Source organism: Thermothelomyces thermophilus, chromosome 1, assembly GCF_000226095.1.
Source record: "Thermothelomyces thermophilus ATCC 42464 chromosome 1, complete sequence".
Taxonomy (NCBI): Eukaryota; Fungi; Ascomycota; class Sordariomycetes; order Sordariales; family Chaetomiaceae; genus Thermothelomyces; species Thermothelomyces thermophilus.
Genome location: NC_016472.1, coordinates 5,297,292 through 5,315,480, shown reverse-complemented (window position 1 = coordinate 5,315,480; position 18,189 = coordinate 5,297,292). Strand labels below are relative to the sequence as shown.

General features: G+C 58.9%; 7 protein-coding genes across 7 annotated transcripts; 4 read left to right on the top strand and 3 right to left on the bottom strand.

Annotated features, from left to right (window-relative positions):
• Positions 1 to 1,043: 1,043 nt before the first annotated feature.
• On the top strand, positions 1,044 to 5,253 carry MYCTH_106293 (uncharacterized protein; the record flags this gene model as incomplete). Its single annotated transcript, XM_003659599.1, has 4 exons — positions 1,044 to 1,241; positions 1,340 to 2,789; positions 2,859 to 4,745; positions 4,809 to 5,253. The coding sequence occupies 4 exons, from the start codon at positions 1,044 to 1,046 to the stop codon at positions 4,832 to 4,834; spliced, it is 3,561 nt and encodes a 1,186-aa protein (XP_003659647.1). The 3' UTR covers positions 4,835 to 5,253.
• Positions 5,254 to 5,968: 715 nt separating this feature from the next.
• Positions 5,969 to 7,824, bottom strand: MYCTH_2296939 (uncharacterized protein). Its single transcript, XM_003659598.1, has 2 exons — positions 7,209 to 7,824; positions 5,969 to 7,144 (listed from the first exon to the last, which is right to left on the bottom strand). Exons 1-2 carry the CDS (start codon positions 7,689 to 7,691, stop codon positions 6,539 to 6,541), a joined length of 1,089 nt encoding a protein of 362 aa, XP_003659646.1. The 5' UTR covers positions 7,692 to 7,824; the 3' UTR covers positions 5,969 to 6,538.
• A 1,382-nt stretch (positions 7,825 to 9,206) lies between these two features.
• Positions 9,207 to 10,753, bottom strand: MYCTH_2296938 (uncharacterized protein). Its single transcript, XM_003659597.1, has one exon. It carries the CDS (start codon positions 10,580 to 10,582, stop codon positions 9,218 to 9,220), a length of 1,365 nt encoding a protein of 454 aa, XP_003659645.1. The 5' UTR covers positions 10,583 to 10,753; the 3' UTR covers positions 9,207 to 9,217.
• A 419-nt stretch (positions 10,754 to 11,172) lies between these two features.
• On the bottom strand, positions 11,173 to 11,655 carry MYCTH_2296937 (uncharacterized protein). The gene has a single exon (XM_003659596.1). The coding sequence runs from the start codon at positions 11,445 to 11,447 to the stop codon at positions 11,208 to 11,210; it is 240 nt and encodes a 79-aa protein (XP_003659644.1). The 5' UTR covers positions 11,448 to 11,655; the 3' UTR covers positions 11,173 to 11,207.
• Positions 11,656 to 12,103: 448 nt separating this feature from the next.
• MYCTH_2296936 (uncharacterized protein) lies at positions 12,104 to 13,882 on the top strand. Its single transcript, XM_003659595.1, has one exon. It carries the CDS (start codon positions 12,339 to 12,341, stop codon positions 13,755 to 13,757), a length of 1,419 nt encoding a protein of 472 aa, XP_003659643.1. The 5' UTR covers positions 12,104 to 12,338; the 3' UTR covers positions 13,758 to 13,882.
• A 310-nt stretch (positions 13,883 to 14,192) lies between these two features.
• On the top strand, positions 14,193 to 16,245 carry MYCTH_2296935 (uncharacterized protein). The gene has a single exon (XM_003659594.1). The coding sequence runs from the start codon at positions 14,551 to 14,553 to the stop codon at positions 16,003 to 16,005; it is 1,455 nt and encodes a 484-aa protein (XP_003659642.1). The 5' UTR covers positions 14,193 to 14,550; the 3' UTR covers positions 16,006 to 16,245.
• Positions 16,246 to 16,368: 123 nt separating this feature from the next.
• On the top strand, positions 16,369 to 18,096 carry MYCTH_2296934 (uncharacterized protein). Its single transcript, XM_003659593.1, has 2 exons — positions 16,369 to 16,659; positions 16,761 to 18,096. Exons 1-2 carry the CDS (start codon positions 16,623 to 16,625, stop codon positions 17,825 to 17,827), a joined length of 1,104 nt encoding a protein of 367 aa, XP_003659641.1. The 5' UTR covers positions 16,369 to 16,622; the 3' UTR covers positions 17,828 to 18,096.
• The last annotated feature ends 93 nt before the right edge of the window (positions 18,097 to 18,189 follow it).

Genomic DNA, 18,189 nt, shown 5'->3' with positions numbered 1-18,189 from the left:
ATGAACGCAGTGAAGAACCACGTGCTAGGACGCACAATTGCAGTCATGATATCTTTCTTCAGGCAGGTGTTGCTTCGAGACAACCGGGAGCTGGCCCGAGTGGTCCGTTTTGGCACCCCGGTACGGAGTACTGTAAGCCGGTAAGATACCATGTATGTATGTATAATCTGCTACAGTACGTCCGTACATAACTACAGTACGGATGTCGCTACCAAAAGAACTGGCTCACCGCCTTTGTACACGGACCATACAAGGTCGCTAAAGTTTTAGAAGGTATCTTCACTAACAATCGGCCACAGTGCCTAGGCTTTAGTGGCTATAGTGCTTTGCCCCACTATACTTTATGTTGCTTTTAGCGGATTCATTCTGCCGGTCAAATTTGGCGGTGAGCCAGTTCTTTTGGTAGCGACATCCGTACAAGTAAACCGATGCTGCAGACAGTCCCACTAGCGGGTTCCTACTCTGCATAGTATGTATTGTTACCCAAAGAGTCCAGGACCCAACCTTGTGCCCGCCGACTTCCCTTCGCGAACGCAACACCACGATCAGGACAGAAACTGGTTTTAGTTTTGAAAGTCGCTCAATTCCGGGCGTTCCAGGCAGGCGAGCTGCTCCTGCATAGCCTCTTGGCTGTCACCCGATCTGCATTCTTCAGACACGACATTCAGGTTCTCGAATCCTTAAAGTGAGCTAGCCGCTCATTTTGGCGCACAGTCCCCCTAAAGATCCACCCCCTGGCCCCAGCACATCCCGCCTGGGTCCGGCCCAACCTCGATCCGCTCCAAACTTGTTCACTGCAACGTCTACTCCGTACTACCTCCATCCTGCTCCGAACCCCGCGACGACAGCATACTCGTTCCGCGCCGTAGCCGCGCCCCCTCCCTTCCCGCCTTTCATCTGTCTCGCAGCATTATCTAGCCGCCGCGGTGACTCCGATGCCTCCTTCTGCTGCCGCTCTTCAGCAACAATAGCGCCTTCCCCCCCAAATACCCCGACCAGTCTGACAAGCGCCCATCTCTCATCCCAAATCACGAGCCGCAGCCATGGGTTTCGTCGGCGTGTACAAGGCCGTCTACGATTACACCCCACAGGCCGAGGGCGAACTGGAGATTGCCGAAGGAGATTTGCTCTACGTGTTGGAAAAGAGCACCGAGGATGACTGGTGGAAGGCCAAGAAGAAGGCAACCGCCGAGGACGAGGAGGAGCCGGTCGGCCTGATTCCAAACAACTACGTCGAGGAGGTATGTCGGAGGGTTCACGTCCTGGCTCTTTTTTTGTTTGTTTCGGAAAAGGAAGGAGGCCATCATGCTGACATTGCCTGGTTCTTTGTGCCCATCAGGCCCAACCCCAAGGGAAAGCCCGCGCCCTCTACGAATATACGAGACAGACCGACGAGGAGCTGTCGTTTCCTGAGGATGCGGAACTTGTCGTCTTTGACACGTCAGATCCGGACTGGGTCCTAGTGGGTTACGACGACGACTATGGCTTCGTCCCTGCCAACTACATCGAGATCGGGGCTCCAGAGACCAAGGAGGAAGAGCCGGAAGCATCTGCCCCTGCCCCGCCTCCGCTTCCTGCGCGAACGCCGAGCGATGATGTGCAGAGCCCCCCCCTTCCGGCGAGGAACCAAGCCCCCTCGGAAGAACCGAGCTCGGATGCCACGTCCGCCGCCCCCAACCCGGCCACCATGATCGCTGGTATGATGGCTGCTCGCGCGAACGCAGCCCACCCTCCCCCTGCTCCCCTCGACCTTCAGCCCCGTAACAGGGACGCCGATGAGGAATCCGACAGCGTGAAATCCCCGCCGCTTCCTGCACGGCCGCGCGGCGACTCTCACCTCTCGGCGGAATCTCCACGCCCGTCCCCGCCGGTGGAACAACGTAGGCGCAACGATCACGGCAGCCGGAATGACCTTGACACCCCGCGCACCCCCCGGACAGCGCCCCTGACGCCAGGTGACTTTCACATGTACAACATTAACGAGATGGTGTCTATCATGGGAAAGAAGAAGAAGATGCCGACCACCCTAGGCCTCAACTTGCGGACTGGCATAATCATGATCGCCCCCGAATACGCCGAGGACGGGCCGACGCAGGAATGGACCGCCGATCGCATGACGCACTATTCGCGCGAGGGGAAGCACGTATTCATAGAGCTGGTCAAGCCGAGCAAGAGCATCGACTTTCACGCGGGCGCAAAGGACACTGCCGAGGAGATTGTCGCTATGCTCGGCGAAATGGCCGGCGCCGTTCGCGCCGAGGGTCTGCGAGAGGTGATCATGGCTGCCACCGGGCCCAAGGGGATACAGCAGAAGAAGGGCGTGGTCCTGTACGACTTCATGGCGCAGGGCGACGACGAGGTCACCGTCGCCATCGGGGACGAGGTCATCATCCTGGACGACACCAAGAGCGACGAGTGGTGGATGGTGCGTCGCGTCAAGAACCAGCGGGAGGGCGTCGTGCCGAGCAGCTACATCGAGGTCACGGGGATCCTCGACACGCCGGCGTCGACCGTGACGACCACTACGGGCATCAACGTGGGCAAGTCGACCGTCGAGCAGAATCGGCTGGAGGAGGAGCGCCTGTATAAGGAGGCCATCAAGGCTAGCCAGCGGGAAGAACAAAAGGAGAGGGAAAGGTCGAGATCTGAGGTAGGCCCCGGATTGCCTTTGCCCGATCGGAGTAGTAGTCTGTCGGCCAGAAAGAGTAACACCGAGGCGCAACAGCGGAGCAGACGCGAGGACGGCCGCGCCGAGGCCTCGGCTTCCTCCCGGTCCAACGGCAGGTCGAGTAAGTCTGACCCGGTTGTTCTTTTTTGTTGTTTGGTTGCTCAGGAACGCCTTGCTGATTTCCCTGCAGAACCCGATCCTACCAAGATCCGCACGTGGACAGACCGCTCCAAGTCTTTCACCGTCGAGGCCCAGTTCCTGGGCGTGAAGGATGGCAAGCTCAACCTCCACAAGCTCAACGGGGTCCGGATTGCCGTGCCCATCTCCAAGATGTCGCTTGAAGACCTGGAGTATGTCGAGCGGATCACCGGTATCTCCCTCGACGAAGACAAGCCGCTGTCCGATCTCAAAAAGCGGGCAAATGGAGGCGAGGGCTCGCGTCGGTCTCCTCCCAAGGTCGGCGCGACTATCGAGCCCAAGAAGCCAGACTACGACTGGTTCCAGTTCTTCCTGAATTGCGAGGTCCAGCCGGGGCTTTGCGAGCGGTACTCGCAAGCTTTCATCAGGGAGTCGATGGACGAGAGCGTCTTGCCCGACGTTGACGTCTCCGTGCTCCGGAATCTGGGGTTCCGCGAGGGTGACATCATCAAGGTGATGCGGTACCTCGACGCCAAGTATTGTCGCGGGAAGAAGGCGGCGGGGGATGACGAAGGGAGCGGCGGCCTGTTCTCCGGTCCTGGAGGTGCCTTACGCAACAATACCAGGAAAGGCCGGCCGGCTCCTCCGGTCGAGACCAACGACACGATCGACCCGAAGGCCTTATCTCTCGACAAGAAGAAGGATGAAGCCAAGGCAACGTCTCCCGCCACGACGTCGACGTCCCCCGGCGCTGCTAAACCCGCCAGCGGGTTTGACGATGACGCATGGGATGTAAAGCCGTCCAAGACGCCGGATCCGGCCCCTCAGCAGACATCCGCTCCCCCGGCCTCCACTGCCGCGCCCGCTGCTACCTCGGCTCCTGCTCCGGCCCCGAGCACGGCCAAACTCACGGGTTCGATGCAGGAGCTGTCGCTGCTGACCCAACCTCTAACCCCAGAGAAGGTCCAGCCCCCAGCCTCGGCCCCTCCACCCGCCCTGAGCCTGCCGCCCGCCACGACCACGGCCCCGGCTTCGGCTCCAGCTCCCGCGCAGGTCCCTCAGCCTACTGGCGCCACCCCGGGCTTCTTTGCGGGCATGCAGCCACCCGCTGTGAACGGTCAGCAACCGGCGCAATTCGCCCAGCAGCTACCACAGAACCTCGCCCGCCAACGACCGATGGCGCCGCAGTACACCCAAGGCCAAGGTGGCCTGATGCCGCCTCCTCCCGCACGTCCACTCTCGGCGCCCCAGACTGCCCAACCCAGCGCGTTTGCCCCGCCACCTCTGCAGCCCCAGATGACGGGCTATCCGTCCTCGGCAGCAGGCCAGGTCGCGCCACCCGGCCAGAGCCTCAACGACCTCCGGCAGCAGCAGCAGTTTGCCCAGGCCATGCAGCAGCAGCAGCAACAACAACAACAGATCTCCATGATGACCGGCATGCAGCAGCAACCGCAACAGACTGGTTTCCCGATGCAGCAGGGCCCATTCATGCCGCAACCTACGGGCATGGGAGTTCTGCAGCCACAGCCTACCGGGCTGGCCGGGATGCAGCCGCAGCCCATGCCCATGCAGGTCCAACCTACGGGATTCATGGGCGCCGGTTTCCCTCAGCAACAGCAGCCACAGCAGCTGCAGCCACAAATGACTGGGTTGCCGCCGCCACTTGAGCCGCAGCGCACGGCAATGGGCATGGGAATGGGCATGGGCATGAACAATGTTGGTGTAGGAATGGGAATGCAACCCCAGCAGCAGCAGCAGCAGCAACCGATGCAGCCGCAGCCCACCGGGTTTGGGACTGCTGGAGGGCTGCAGCCGCCTGCGCAGCCGCTCGTGCCGCAGAAGACGGGTCCGCCACCGCCGGTTAAGTTTGGCATCAACGAAGGGCAGAAGAAGTTGGCGCCGCAGCCGACGGGGAGGAGAGCCAATCTGGCTGCTGCTAGTAAGTGGACCATCCTGTTATCCATGGTAGTTTTACGGGTCCATTGACTAACGATATTTGTAGCGCCGGATAATCCGTTTGGTTTCTGATCGGCTGGTCAACGTGCTCAAGTTGGCAGCAACTTGGTATGCGCCTCTTGCAGGGATTTTTTTTCTTCTCAACTCTGAGCCAGCCAATCAGTCAAGAACAGCGGCAATCGCTTCTCCGGACCAAAAACAGGATTCGCCGAAGAGCCCTGCGGATCTTGGGGAGAGCGCAGCATCACCTCGTCATTGCACGCTCACAGCGGCGACTCGGAGATCGACTCAAATGAAGAAGGGGGGGGTGTAGCAAGTCGCCTGAGGTTTCACAATCGCCGTCTCTACAAAGCGGTAGGGGATGCGAGCCAAGATGAAAACTGGGTAGCATGGAGAGGAGGAGGCTTGCGCCGAAGGGCGAGACGGGAGGAACCGACCTTGGGTAGAGAGAATGGGATGAGGCCCAACCCAGTCCGGGAGAGACTTGGAGTCGAGAGTGGAGGGGAGAAAAGAGGGAGTGAGGGGAGGAGGGGTGGGAAGGACACACACACAGAGAGAGAGAGACAGAGAGAGAGGGAGAGAGAACGCAAGGTGGAGGTGCGTTGTCTGTTGTTTCTGGGAAGCAGGCATGTTCATGTCCCCCTTTTTTTCCTCTCTTTTCTTTTCTTCGCCTTGTGTTTCCTGTTTTTTGTCTTGTTTTCCTCTGTTTTTTCAGACGCAGACAAGGTCTTTGGCTTCTTCTACCATTCGCCTAGCTACTTTAACTAACTACCTACCTACCTACCTACCTACCTACCTACCTACCTACCTACCTACTTCCCTACCTACTTCCCTACCTAAGTACTTACTTACCTACCTACTACTACCTACTAGCCGGACATCAGCAACTCACTTGCTGTTTCCGTGCCTACATACATAACGGCCCTATCCCTCTACCTAAGCCACCTAACCTACTTATTATATAGTCATATTGCACACAAATCGAGAGACTCACGTTGTGAGGATTGCTTTCCCGATTCGCTGCTTCCTTATCTCACGCAGATACACACACATGCCCATTGCGCCCAAGAGCCATCTTGGTGTTCCCTCTCCTGGCGACCCGCATCTCGCCGGTCCAGATCTCGTCGCAGACAATGGAACGAGGCATAAGGTAGGTAGGTAGATAGGTAGTTAGGTAGGTAGATACCCGACCCCCACTTCTCGGAGCGTATGTACAATAATGGGACACCGTTCCGTCCCAAGCGCCGCAGTCGTTAGTTGGGAAGGTCAGGTGTCATGCTACTTGGTATGAGTCTCATAGGGGTGCGGCAGGTTATCATGGGGATACAATGATCACGAGATGGCGCGACTCTGACTAGTAGGAGCTTGAGATTTCCTCCTTTCCCCTCCCCCATCTCGCTTACCCATGTTTGTTTTCTCTCCCTCAGCTGACAGACACGGACCAAGCGGAGGTTGATTTGGCCTGATATGAAAACGTTCTATACTTGATAAACTCGGCAAACACCTGACTCCTCACGACGTCCCCCCACACACAGAAGATCAAGGCTCCACGCGAAAATTCCGCTTGGGAGAGCAAAGAGGGAGTTGACGTCCCACGGAACCGATCCGATCCGGTCAAATCCGGTTCAATCATGGCCGTGCCATGCTCTGGTGTTGATTTACACCCATCTCGTGTGACCCTCTTCCCCCGGTCCCCCAGATTCTCTTTCGTGATCCGAAGATCACGTCTATGACAGCGGCAGCTTACACCTCACACTTATGCTCCGCGGGGACGGCTCACTGAATCGTACCCTCCCTAAGCTCCTCGGTATCCGGAACGACGTCCTCAATGGCAATCGAGGGTGTCCGGCGGTGCCGCGCGGTCACGCTGTCCTTGCGATCTACGGCTGACGCCTTAGCCGACGCGGGTACCGGCTCGGCCGGCAGCGGCTCCTTCTTGCCGGGCTTGGGCGGCTCAAAGCGCTTGCGCACGGCGGCTATCATCTTGACGAACCAGTACCAGTTCAGAGCATTCAGCACGAGGTTGCTGGCCAGGTAGAGGGCGGTCAGCCAGACAGGCACGGGCTGGGGGTCGGGGGAAAAGAACATGGGGTTCGCGTCCGGGTCGGAGGCCGTCAGCGGGTCGGCGAATGCGGCGGCGATATATTCCGGCGAAGGCACGCGGGTGAGAGAGTACCACATGTCGACGTAGACGACGGCGGACTGATACGTACCCCAGACCAGGCGGCAGAGGAAGAAGGTGGTGAGCAGGGCGATGCCGTTGTAGAGCTGAGGCTTGGAGCCCGTCATATTGAGCTTGTCAAAGAACCAGTGGATGTTGAGGAAGGGGGTCGAGAGCTCGTAGAGGATGAAAATGGGGGAGTAGTAGTTCAGGTAAGGGCGCTGGGAAGAAAACCGGCTTGTTAGCGTGATTGGTGAAGCCGACCGGTTTTCAAGAAAGGCTTACGAAGCCGAATATGTACACGGTCAGGGCGCTGATGGCGTGGGCCAGCAGGCCGAGCCCAAAGATGTCCAGATTCAGGAGCGTGATGCCCAAGTCCCAGACGAAATAGCCGGCCGCCAGGGCCTGGGTCAAGCCGCAAGCGCCCGTGTACCCCCAGATGCGTTGCTCAAAGTCCATGTTCTTGCGCTCCTCGTCGGCGAACATAACCCACAGCGCCAGGCCGTTGATCAGCAAGCTCTGGACGAGCGAGACGACGTGGGTGTCCCAGTTGGCCTTCTTGGTGCGGTTGTGGACCGGGTAGTACTTTGGGAAGAGTCGGGCGGACAGCACGGGCGAGACGACAACCTGGATCAGGGTGTAGAACAGGGCGGCGCCGACGACCTCGTGGATGTGGATCGGGAGCGTCGGCATGCTCAAGCGTTCGGCCAGGGGCTCGACGGCCCTGCTCAAAGCCGGAATCGGCAAAATCGGGAAGGGGTCGCGCATCTTGGTGCCGGGAGTGTGTTGACCTAAGCTGGCGAGAGAGGGCAGTGGGCAGTGAGACCCGGGCGGTGTCTCTTGTAAATCGACGAAATTGTTTTGATGAACGAGGCGGCGGGTCAGGGACAAACCGATCAAGCCTGATGTGATGATGCGGCGGGTCACTGGGCCCAGGCACACCAGCACCCCGGCTGCGGCAGCAGATGGATGTGAAAAGTCCAGAGAGCCGCGAGGCACAGCGCTCCGCGATTCCCCCAGGGCAGCTGACGCCGTCAAAAAACACAAAGCACACAAAGAACCGCTGGTCCTGGTGCTTCCGGGTCGGTCACTGCGCCATGTGCGGCCTCGTCATTCGTGCGCCCATGCGCACGCAGGGACGCAGACTGCAGGGCGGAGGCTTCCATCCAAGGTTTCTTTGGTGGAGGACGCGGATTTTTGTTGGGAACGGAGAGCTCTGGGCGCCTGCCGAGGCCGCCCTATCAGGTGGGCCAGCCGCTGGCCCACCCACTGAGAGCTCGCGGGCCCAGGACCCGGTCCCGGGGGTCAGCCAGCGGCCGCCAGCGCTTCCGGCCCACTTGTCGCGTTGCATGCATGGGCCAAGATAACTAGGTATGAGCTGAACGCTGTCACATGCAACTTCAGGCGTGATCAATTCCCAACAAGACCGCGCCTCGACTCCACTTGCCGACAACGTTGCCTCCCGGGTTCCATTTATGGAGGTCGACATCGAGAAACATTGCCAGGCTAGGCAATGCTTTTATTTATCGTGTACGGATTAATCCGTACACTTTATCCGTACTTCCTACGTATAGTACGCGACATGAAGAGTATAAACTCGCCTGAGGAGTGTTACCGAAGACAATCGTAGCATGCAATACAATGCTACTACGAGAACAAAAATTAACCAGGAAGAATATCACGCCCCTCGCGGCAAGTTTCTTTCCTGAAGCGACTCGGTGCTGAGATTCTAGCCCGCTTCTTTTGAGCATCTGCTAGGCGAATGAATCTTCGGTTCGGTCATCGCCTTTCTGGTTTTCTTGTTGAACCTTCCCGCGTTGAGTCGGATTGGTGTTCTTAGTTAGCATCTTGACACGCCCCTGTGTCCCTCAGTCGTTGGCGCCGGATTCGACGCCACAATTGTCTGGTCATCATCGTTGAACGTCTTGTTCCTGGGATTGCCGTTTCGATTCCGGTTCCTGTCTCTCCAGTGCCCGATAATGTTCTCATGCCCACTCCCGCAGCCTCCCTGGCTGTCCGTGGCAGATGCACCAGCTGCTATTCCCGCTCTTGCGCCTCCCTCCTCCAAAGATTCAGTCTCATATCGCTCAGCATCTTTCGAGTCTCGTTTAATCCCCCGTTGCCCGCACCTTCAGTGGTCGAAGCTCTCTCTACCCACTCATCCCCTCAGCCCCTACGCCCCTCTCCCCACCAATTCAGTATCGATATTGACCTGCGCTGCACGACGCCTAGGCTTCGAAACGACAATCATATTGATGACCGCAGCAGTTAGAATCGTCACCATCCCCCCTGTCCTAGTGCTGTGCGTCTTCGTACCACGTGCTCGGCCAGCCGTTGACTCGGACAGACGGCGAGATGCCATGTGCCAACGGATCCGACTCTTGACCGGTGTAGTACGGCCAGGGATTGGCTCGAGGAGACGCTTCCCGCGCTTCAGAGGCTCCGCGGGCGAAACGGCGACGGAGCGCCGCGATCCGCTGGTCGTCTGAGTAATCGGGTTCCTCGATCCGATCGTCTACAGAGAGCGGTTCCATCGGCGGCGAAATGTCGATCCCGAGCTCGGCGCGGCCGAACTCGGCGATGTAAGGGGCCAGTCTAGTTCCGTCCAGGTGAAGCCGGCGAGCCAGGAACGGCGAGGGCTCTTCGCTGCTGTCGGTCGTGGTGTCCGAACCCGCATCCCCGTTGATCGACGACGCGAGCAGGATCCGGATCATAACCCAAGCCCAGGTCAGAGATGCATTCTCGCACTGCTCAAACAAGAGCATGTTTCCCCCCTGGCAGGGCCGTTCGAGGTCTCTCAAGAGGTTCGCTTCCGCGGTCAGGTCTGTGGCCACCAGATACATCGACAAACATGTCGAGAGATAGCCTTCCTTATCGCCTTGCGTCTCCAGTTGCAGGCTTGCCAGAGCACTCATCAAGCGCCAGGGGTCCTGAGACTGGAGGATGAGCAGCTTCATGGCCTCGGCTTGCAGGGCGTAGTCTCCGATCTGCTCCGCCGTTCTAACGGCGAGCTCGACAACGCGTCGCTGAGCGGGTGTAGATCGAAAGAAGAACATGTCCCAGTCGGGCTTTCTGCTGTGCCTGGTGGGGACGTATATCGGTAGATGGATACCGGCCCCTTGGTCCAGTTTCAGTCCGCCAAAGTGTTCCATACGCACGCCGTCCGGCCGTTCCGGGGGCGCTTCCAATTCGTGCGCGGTTTTGGCCAGCAGCCATTGGATGAAGGGCCTGGTCTTCATCAGTTCCGGCTTGTTTTGTTCTACAGAATCCGCCAGCGCCTTTGCGTGATGCATTAGCAGCGTCTTCCGCGCCTTCCGTCCGATGTGACTCTGGAGAACCGGTGAAGTGAACAGGTCGAGAAGGCCCATCATAGATGCTTCGTCAAGAGGTTCACCGTTCCAGTCCTTGATGATAGTATCCAGCGCTAGGGGGGTGTGGGTGGTGCCGAAGAACTGCTCTATCGTCTCGGGCCAGCCAAAGACCGACACGCAAGCGAGGAAGAGGTCCTTGAAATCCCAAACGCAGCTCTCGCCGACGAGGTCGTTATACAGCCGACGCCAGTCGAACAAATGCTTCGCGTAGACGCGAACTGGTCCCGTGATGGCCTTGCTCGTGCAAGTCTTCAAGTAGCCCAAGACGCGGAGGCACAGTACAATCATTTGGATCTGGGGTGAACGGGGGACAAGTTAGGTCGAGGCCGGGACGGGAAACACGCGAATTCTTCATAACACACCTCTGTCGAACCAACTACCAACTCACTGGCGAGAGCTTTCAGCGTCTGGCGGACAAACGACCATGCAGCAGTAACGTAATCGGAAATCGGCCGTTGGGACAGGAAATCCAACAGGGTATGGTTGGCGACTAGTTTTCCCCGGTTGCGGTCCTCCGTCGTTTCTTCCCACGGATCGGGAGGAAACTCGGGAAGAAAGTCAAGACACTGAAGACTCTTGAAGTCACCGCAAGACTGGAGCATCTCGGCATACTGCACCCGGATGTAGGGTATGGTGCTGACATGCCCGAGTCTGGACCAAAAGTGCTCCTTCGCCTCTTTGATCAGACCGAGCCTTTTCAGACGGCAAAACTCCTCAAGCTCGTGCTCCCAGTCTTCCTCAACATCCAACACGAGACGGACCGACATGTCCCTGCTCGCCTGCGAGGGATCGTAAACAAGATCAACCCGGGTGGTAGTAGTAGCAGCATCGGGCATTTGGTTGGGCACCTCTGGGTCCGTTAGACCATTTCCCCCACGCTCCTCCCCTTTCAACCCTCTTGGACGGTCTCCGCTCAGCGGCCGGACCCGAAAGCTACGCCTCTGTGCTGCCGCCGCGGGGCTATGTTCAGAGTGAGAATTGCCCAAATGCTCAGAAAGACGACGAACAGGATCATTATTAGATTCTGCAGCGACCTCAGGGCTGGTGGCTTGTGGTTCTTGGCCATTGAGTCCGCCGGGATTGGGATGGCGTTGTTGCTCTGTGTTTGGAGCCCATGGCCTTCGTGTCGAGACGAGCGACCTCTCTGCGTCATGTTCGCCCGAGCCCGACGTGAAATCCTCGAGCTGGTCCCAGAAATTCGGCCGCGGTCGGTGTCCCGGAGTTCCCAGAGAGTCCATCAAAGCAGAGCGGCTGTTTCGCAAATGACCATGCGGCAGTGAATCCGTCTGCCGGTCGATGGGCTCCGGAGCGTCCTGGCCCCTCGGTCTGTCACTTGTCCAAATAGAGGCCATCGGGTCGAACAGATTTGAGAGATTTGTCTAAGCCGTCCCAAGGCTCGCTGAACTCGATGCCGTTGTGTTGTTGATTGACGTCTCCGGCCAATGTGGGCGATAACGATGGATCTCGACCTCGTCTCCCTCCCGATAAGACGGACTAGACGGATCGTAGTTATCTCCACTACGCGAGACGGCGGCCGACACGCTGCAGCATATCCGTGGTCAATTGAGTCTTTGTGGTTTGAGAGGACCGCCATACGAGCGGACTGCCTTGCTCAAACAGCCACATACCGCCGAGAACTGGAGATGGGCTGGCTGTACGCGCGTGGCGCTGCTCCCATCGGAGGCCCCATTGCGAGAGTCTCGCCGAGGCGCTCTTCTGTCGAGTTCCGCCGAATCTCATGCAGCCACGGCCACGCCGGCGAATCAAGTCCGCAGGAGGAGGCGGTTGGCAGTCGCCAACCGCCAATGGGGGGCAGTGCTGGTGCGACCACAACGTGCAGCATCCAGCGGGGTATTCTCAGCCTCCCTTGCTCAACAAATCGATCTCGTGGCCGGAATCGATTCCCCCGCCCCATCTGTGGCACGATATCTGAGCTGGGCCGGGCCGGGCTGCCTGAGCTGACCGACCCAAGAGTGATCGCGCACACATCGAGCTCGAGCTCGCCCTTGAAGGTGCAAAAGCGTTAGTACAGTTGCAGACGGCAATGGAAGGACAGCCGACCGGGCCTGTTTTGTTGTCCAAAGTGCGAAGCAAGTATGGGCGATGTGACTACAAGCGGTTTGACAACATAGCCTCGACCCATATGCGAGCTGGGCGTGGGAGCATTGGCAAGGTCGAGGTCGACTGCCGGTTTTTGTTCACCAAGTCCCAATGGGGTGTCATCGGCGAGCCCAAAAACCCGGCCGGCATCATCTACCTGGACCTGGACTTCAGCCAACCCACCGACTGCCGGCTCGAAGCAGCCACTGTCGTAGTGACGCTCACCGAAGACGACGGCGAGGAGGCCCGGATCCAGTCCCGCTCTGCTTGTCCGGTCAAATTCACGGACCACTACGGTCCCAAATGCATCCGAGGTCCAGAGGTGTTGGTACAGACCAAGAGGGTCAAGAACCGCACGCCCGAGGTGCAGGTCCTGGGGTATGGTGCGGGCGGCGTGGGGCTCAACAAGGAGAGGATCGTGCAGACGAGGACGAGGTGGGATTTCTCTGGCTACATCTCGTCGACCAAGGACAGCTTCTGGTACAACCGCCTGCGCTGGGAGCTAAAGGAGAACTCGCTCGAGTGGCAGCCGACGCACAGAAACATGTTCCACACAGCCTTTGCTCTCGAGCACAACGCGACGAGGTTCTACATGACGGTCCAAGTTAGCGGTAAACTTGCCAAGCGTTCGGATCAGCTCAAGAGCCGGCTGAAGTTTGGGGAGAGGGGTGGCAAGGACGAGGAGATAGTGACCAAGATCGAGTGGGCAGAGGGATACTCGTGTCCCCGTCGGCTGGACAGGATTGCGCAGGACCTGCACGAAGCGATGGAATATGCAAACATGTCCAGAGTTCCGGTCGAGATCCCCAGCGCATTGGGTGCGACCTATCGCCCTGCCATCGCGAGCCCGGTTCCCCTGACCGGACAAGTTCAGACACGACCAAGCAACTCGCGAATGGGGCAAGCAGACCGCTCGAGCTCAGAGTCGTGGCCGGAATCTCGACCGCTCACGGACGCTGCTGCTAGCGAGGCACCAGGCATTGAGCCGATGCTAGAGGAGCTGAGAAGGGCGCACGCCGGCTTCGCCCAGCGCCCTTCTCATCGGCTCCGCCCTCCGTCCCCGGCGCCAGTTGGGGCTCCCGAAACCGATGCGGAGGATGGCGCGGAATCTCTGAGCTCGGTGACGCTGGTTGACACAGCGGTGGCCAGTCAGGATGGGAGAGAAAATAGCAGCCCGGCCGTCTCTGAATCTAATTGCCAGGAGAAGTGGAACGAGAAGGAAAGAGAACAGATCGAGAAGAAACCCAGAGTGCAAGGACTGTGGCTCTGGATGCTTGCCATCCTCATGAATTCGTTCGGAGACCTGGCAGGAGTGGTGCTGGGTTTGTTTGGTTTATCGGCCTTGCCATCGGTATCCATTTAAGCATCATGGAATGACGCGGACCAGAAACAGAAGGAGGAACAAACTCGGTACAGTCAGGCTCAATGGTAGTCTGAAGAGTGGCTAGGGAAGTCGACTTCGCGGGGTTCCAACCTCATACAAACAACGGGAGAGGAATAGAAAGGCGCAGGGGAAATGTCCGACACGCGAGGGATACTAGCAAGAAACGGTGAGCATGCAGTGCACATCGTGAATGTAGTCCGTTATTATCTCGGATTTGAAGTCAAAGAATCAAAGTTCAATCCGGCTCTGAAGGCTTTGGTTGTCTGGCTGTGCGTTGAATAAAAGTGATCTTGGGGAAAGCAGCAGGGCAGGAACCAGACGTTTTTCGTTAAACAGCTTGTTTATTATTCGAATTGATGGAGTGTTGAGCATGAGCGGAGTGAGAACATGATGCCTGAAACGGGGCATTGCTTGCAGCTAGCAGCATGTTTAACTGCATACATGTATATACCTAATACCAACTACTCCGTATAGGTTAGTGTTCGGACCTGTGCACATACGGATAGTTAATTCCGTAAGGTACGCGACACCATTACGGTACCTACCTGTTAAGAGTAATCCGTACGCAGCAAGACCAACACAACTTTCAGGAAGGAGCGCTATCGAGCGCTGTCCTGAATAGCAAGCAAAATAGCAGCTAAATTACCAAGATATTTTTCCTTTTCAGCACCGCACTCGGCTGTTCCAGGCACAACCTGGAACTGGCCGTTTTGGATCGTCTCCCGAAATCATTAGCATCGACGCTGCGCGTTGAGGCTTCGACATAGCCAATATGGCGGATATACTTTACGAGTTGCTCTTGACTCCAGACACGTCGTCGTCGTCGTCGTCGTCGTCAACTCCTTCCGCCCGGGCCCCGCCAGACCCGAGCGCACTGGAGTATCTCAAGACTCTGGCCTCGCAACCGCTGTCATCCCTCTCGTCATCTGAACCGCAGGCACTCGCGCAATCGTCTCACGGGCTTCTTCTCTCATTGCAAGCGCTGTCCAAGAAGTCACACAAGCAGATCATCGAGTCTGCATCTCACCATGCAACACTGCGCAGCACACTGCCCGCGCTCGCCGCGAGCACTGCCGAGCTGCGCAACGCTATTCCGAGGCTAGACAACGAAGCCGTCCGCTTCTCAACCACCTACAGCAAGAGCAGCGAGAGCGACGTGCTGGCACGGCGCAAGAAGGCTCTGCTCCTCTCACGCAACGTCGAGCGCCTGGTCGACGTGCTGGAGCTGCCGACCTTGCTCTCTTCAGCCATCTCTACCGCGCCCGTCAATTACTCGTCTGCTCTGGACCTGAACGGGCATATTCGCCGGCTGCACTCCATCTACCCCAAGTCGCCTCTCGTCGAATCGATATCCAGCCAAGCCGACGAGGCGATGCGCACCATGGCAGCCAACCTCATTCTCTCCCTGAAAGCCCCTGGCCTCAAGCTAGCGGCCTCTCTACGAACCATCAGCTGGCTGCGACGAGTCCTGCCAGACCTCGAGGCAGCATCGGCGGTAGCAACCAGTCCGCCCGCCGCCGCCGCCGCTTCCGGCAGCTCCAGCACTGCACGAGCTCGTGAATCCCAAGAACGCGTCCTCGGCGCGCTCTTCCTCGTCTGCCGCCTGGCAACGCTCATGAACATGCTCGAGGCGCTCGAACCGCTCCGCGAGCTGGCCGACCAAGAGAAGGCGCGCCAGCGGGCAATCGGCAGCGGCAACGCCTGGTCGGGCGGCCAGCAGACGGAGCGGTACCTGAAGCGCTACCTCGAGATTTTCCGCGAGCAGAGCTTCGCCATCGTCTCCATGTTCCGGAGCATCTTCCCCGCCACGACGGCCGTCACCAGCGATGGGCCCCTGGCAGGACCACCACCGCCGCCGCCACAGCAGCAACAGCAGCAGCAGCAGGAGGGAGGCGGGAGTGACCCGCTGGAACCGATGCCCTCGGCGTTGGCGACGTTCCCCCTGTATTTGGTGGACATGCTCCTGGAGACGCTGCGATCATATTTGCCTACCGTGAAGGATCAGGCGGCCAGGGATAGTCTGCTCACGCAGGTGCTATACTGCGCAGGGAGCCTGGGACGGTTGGGAGGAGATTTTGGGCTGTTCCTCGCTACGCTAGATGTCGGGCCCGAGGCCGAGGACGAATGGGTAGAGGTGGTCAAGAAGCATCGGGCCCTGGCTGGGCGGCTAGAGTCCATTGTCGGAGAGCAACGGAGGGGGACGGGGGACAAAGGCATGGTGGGATAAGGGCGGGCGGACCGGCACGCATGCAACGTGGGGACTCTCAAAGTTCCCGGCTTACCGAGCAATGATTATGAGCACTGTGACTCGGGCGTCAACTGATTCCACTGCTCTCATACGAAGTGTACACTACTCATCCCCGCCTTATTATTAGTGTATGTACGGATTACATGTCCATACATACACAACTTGAATTAGTATGTCCGTTGATTGGCCGCGCGGGGACCCCGGGCCGCTCGTCAGCTCGGGTCAAGCCGGCAGGTCGGGTTCGGCGGGGCCTACGCGCAAGAACGAGCATGCCGTCATAAGCCGATCCTTGCTTGCTGCTGCATGCCTCGCGGCTCCCACCGTCTTTTTTTTTTTTTTTTTCTTTCTTTTTTTCTGTTTTTCAAACATTACAAAAGACAACAGCAACAACGACCCAAGTCCTAGCTCTCGTCAACATGGGCTGCCCAAGATAGAGCTGTGTCGAGAATGGCCGGTCCGCGTCTCGGACACGTCAAACTCTAGAGCGAGAAATCTTTCCGAGCTTCCCATACCCCTCCTCCGAGGGCTTCAATTTGTAGAGGACAAAAACAGACCAAAAGACAACCCACGCCCGAGACAGATTTTCCAACGCCGCAATGTCCGATGGCTCCCGCTCGGCGCTTTCGAAGTCGAGTGCGTCTCCATCTCTACTACTGCATATCGCAGTTGTCAATGCTTCCGGTGCCTCTTGAACCCGGCTAACATAACAACCCTACCTTTTCTCTAAACAACAGCCTTCCACTTCGCCGCCGGCCTCGGCTCCGGCGTCCTCTCGGCCGTCCTCCTCCAGCCCATCGACCTCCTGAAAACCCGGGTCCAGCAGTCCGGCGCGCACTCCCTCTCCGCCGCAATAGCCGACATCCGCGCCGCCCCGCGCCTGCTGCCCGCCCTCTGGCGCGGCGCCGTGCCATCCGCCCTCCGCACCGGCTTCGGCTCGGCAATATACTTCACCTCGCTCAACGCGATCCGCCAGACCGTCGCCCGACTCTCCTCCCCCCCCTCTTCTCCTACAACGACGACGACGACGACGAACTACAGGGGCTCGTCGTCGTCGTCGTCATCATCGTCATCCCTCCCCAAGCTCTCCAACACGTCCAACCTCCTGGCCGGCGCCGTCGCCCGCTGCTTTGCGGGCCTCATCCTCATGCCCCTCACCGTCCTCAAGGTCCGCTACGAGAGCACCCTGTACAGCTACACGTCGCTGGCCTCGGCGGCGCGCGACATCGCCGCCAAGGAGGGCCCGCGCGGCTTCTTCGCCGGCTACGGCGCCACCGCCGTCCGCGACGCCCCCTACGCGGGGCTGTACGTCCTGTTTTACGAGCAGAGCAAGAAGCGCCTGAGCTCCCTCTTCCCTCCTCGCGACCGCGACGACGATGCACGGGGCCGGGAGGCACCGCTCGGGGGGGTCGGGATCCAAGGCCGAGACGGCCCAAGGCAGGAGGAGGAGGAGACGACGGGGGCGGGGGCGGGGGCGCGGGCTCGTCCCGCAGGGATGGGGGTGTCGCGGGCGGCGGCGATCAACTTCGCGTCGGGCGTGCTGTCGGCCGTGGTGTGCAGCGTCGTCTCCAACCCGTTCGACGCCGTCAAGACGAGGATCCAGCTGCAGCCCGGCCGGTACCGCAACATGGCCCAGGGCGCCAGGCGCATGGTCGCCGAGGACGGCCTCCGCGCGCTCTGGGACGGCCTCGCCCTGCGCATGAGCCGCAAGGCCCTCAGCTCCGCCCTCGCCTGGACCGTCTACGAGGAGCTGATTCGCCGGGCCGAGCGCGGTTGGGCCGCCGGGGCGAGCGATACCCTATGATGTGTGGGTGGGGTGGGTCATGGCGTGGATCTTTTTTGAGCTGGCTCGGAAGGATGTGTGTGTATATCCATCCCGAGATTTAGGTTGGAAGGTGTGGTGGCGTGGGGGGTGACGTCTGGCGTTCTTGTTCTCTGTTCGGTTTTACAAGTGTAGTAGTATATTGTACTGTAGGATACCTGTTCCACTACCCCAACCCAACCGATCTCGACCAGCTCTACGGAATGAGAAGAAAACAGGCGGCCTTATCCAAATTGAGGGATACGGCCTGAAAGGACAAGAGAATAAAAAAAACAAAAAGAAGGAGTTGGAAATCACAAGACCTTTGGAGGTATTGACCTGCCTAGGCAATGAAGAAGCAGAGA

What these genes read in the sequence shown, in the direction of transcription:
- MYCTH_2296936 (XM_003659595.1), top strand. Translation starts at nt 12,339, where the DNA reads ATGGAAGGACAGCCGACCGGGCCTGTTTTGTTGTCCAAAGTGCGAAGC.
- MYCTH_2296939 (XM_003659598.1), bottom strand. Translation starts at nt 7,691, where the DNA reads ATGCGCGACCCCTTCCCGATTTTGCCGATTCCGGCTTTGAGCAGGGCC. An exon ending in CCGTGTACATATTCGGCTTC is followed by an intron (nt 7,145 to 7,208) that starts GTAAGCCTTTCT and finishes TTTTCTTCCCAG; the next exon opens with CGCCCTTACCTGAACTACTA.
- MYCTH_2296934 (XM_003659593.1), top strand. Translation starts at nt 16,623, where the DNA reads ATGTCCGATGGCTCCCGCTCGGCGCTTTCGAAGTCGA. An exon ending in CTCGGCGCTTTCGAAGTCGA is followed by an intron (nt 16,660 to 16,760) that starts GTGCGTCTCCAT and finishes TCTAAACAACAG; the next exon opens with CCTTCCACTTCGCCGCCGGC.
- MYCTH_2296937 (XM_003659596.1), bottom strand. Translation starts at nt 11,447, where the DNA reads ATGACGCAGAGAGGTCGCTCGTCTCGACACGAAGGCCATGGGCTCCAA.
- MYCTH_2296938 (XM_003659597.1), bottom strand. Translation starts at nt 10,582, where the DNA reads ATGATTGTACTGTGCCTCCGCGTCTTGGGCTACTTGAAGACTTGCACG.
- MYCTH_2296935 (XM_003659594.1), top strand. Translation starts at nt 14,551, where the DNA reads ATGGCGGATATACTTTACGAGTTGCTCTTGACTCCAGACACGTCGTCG.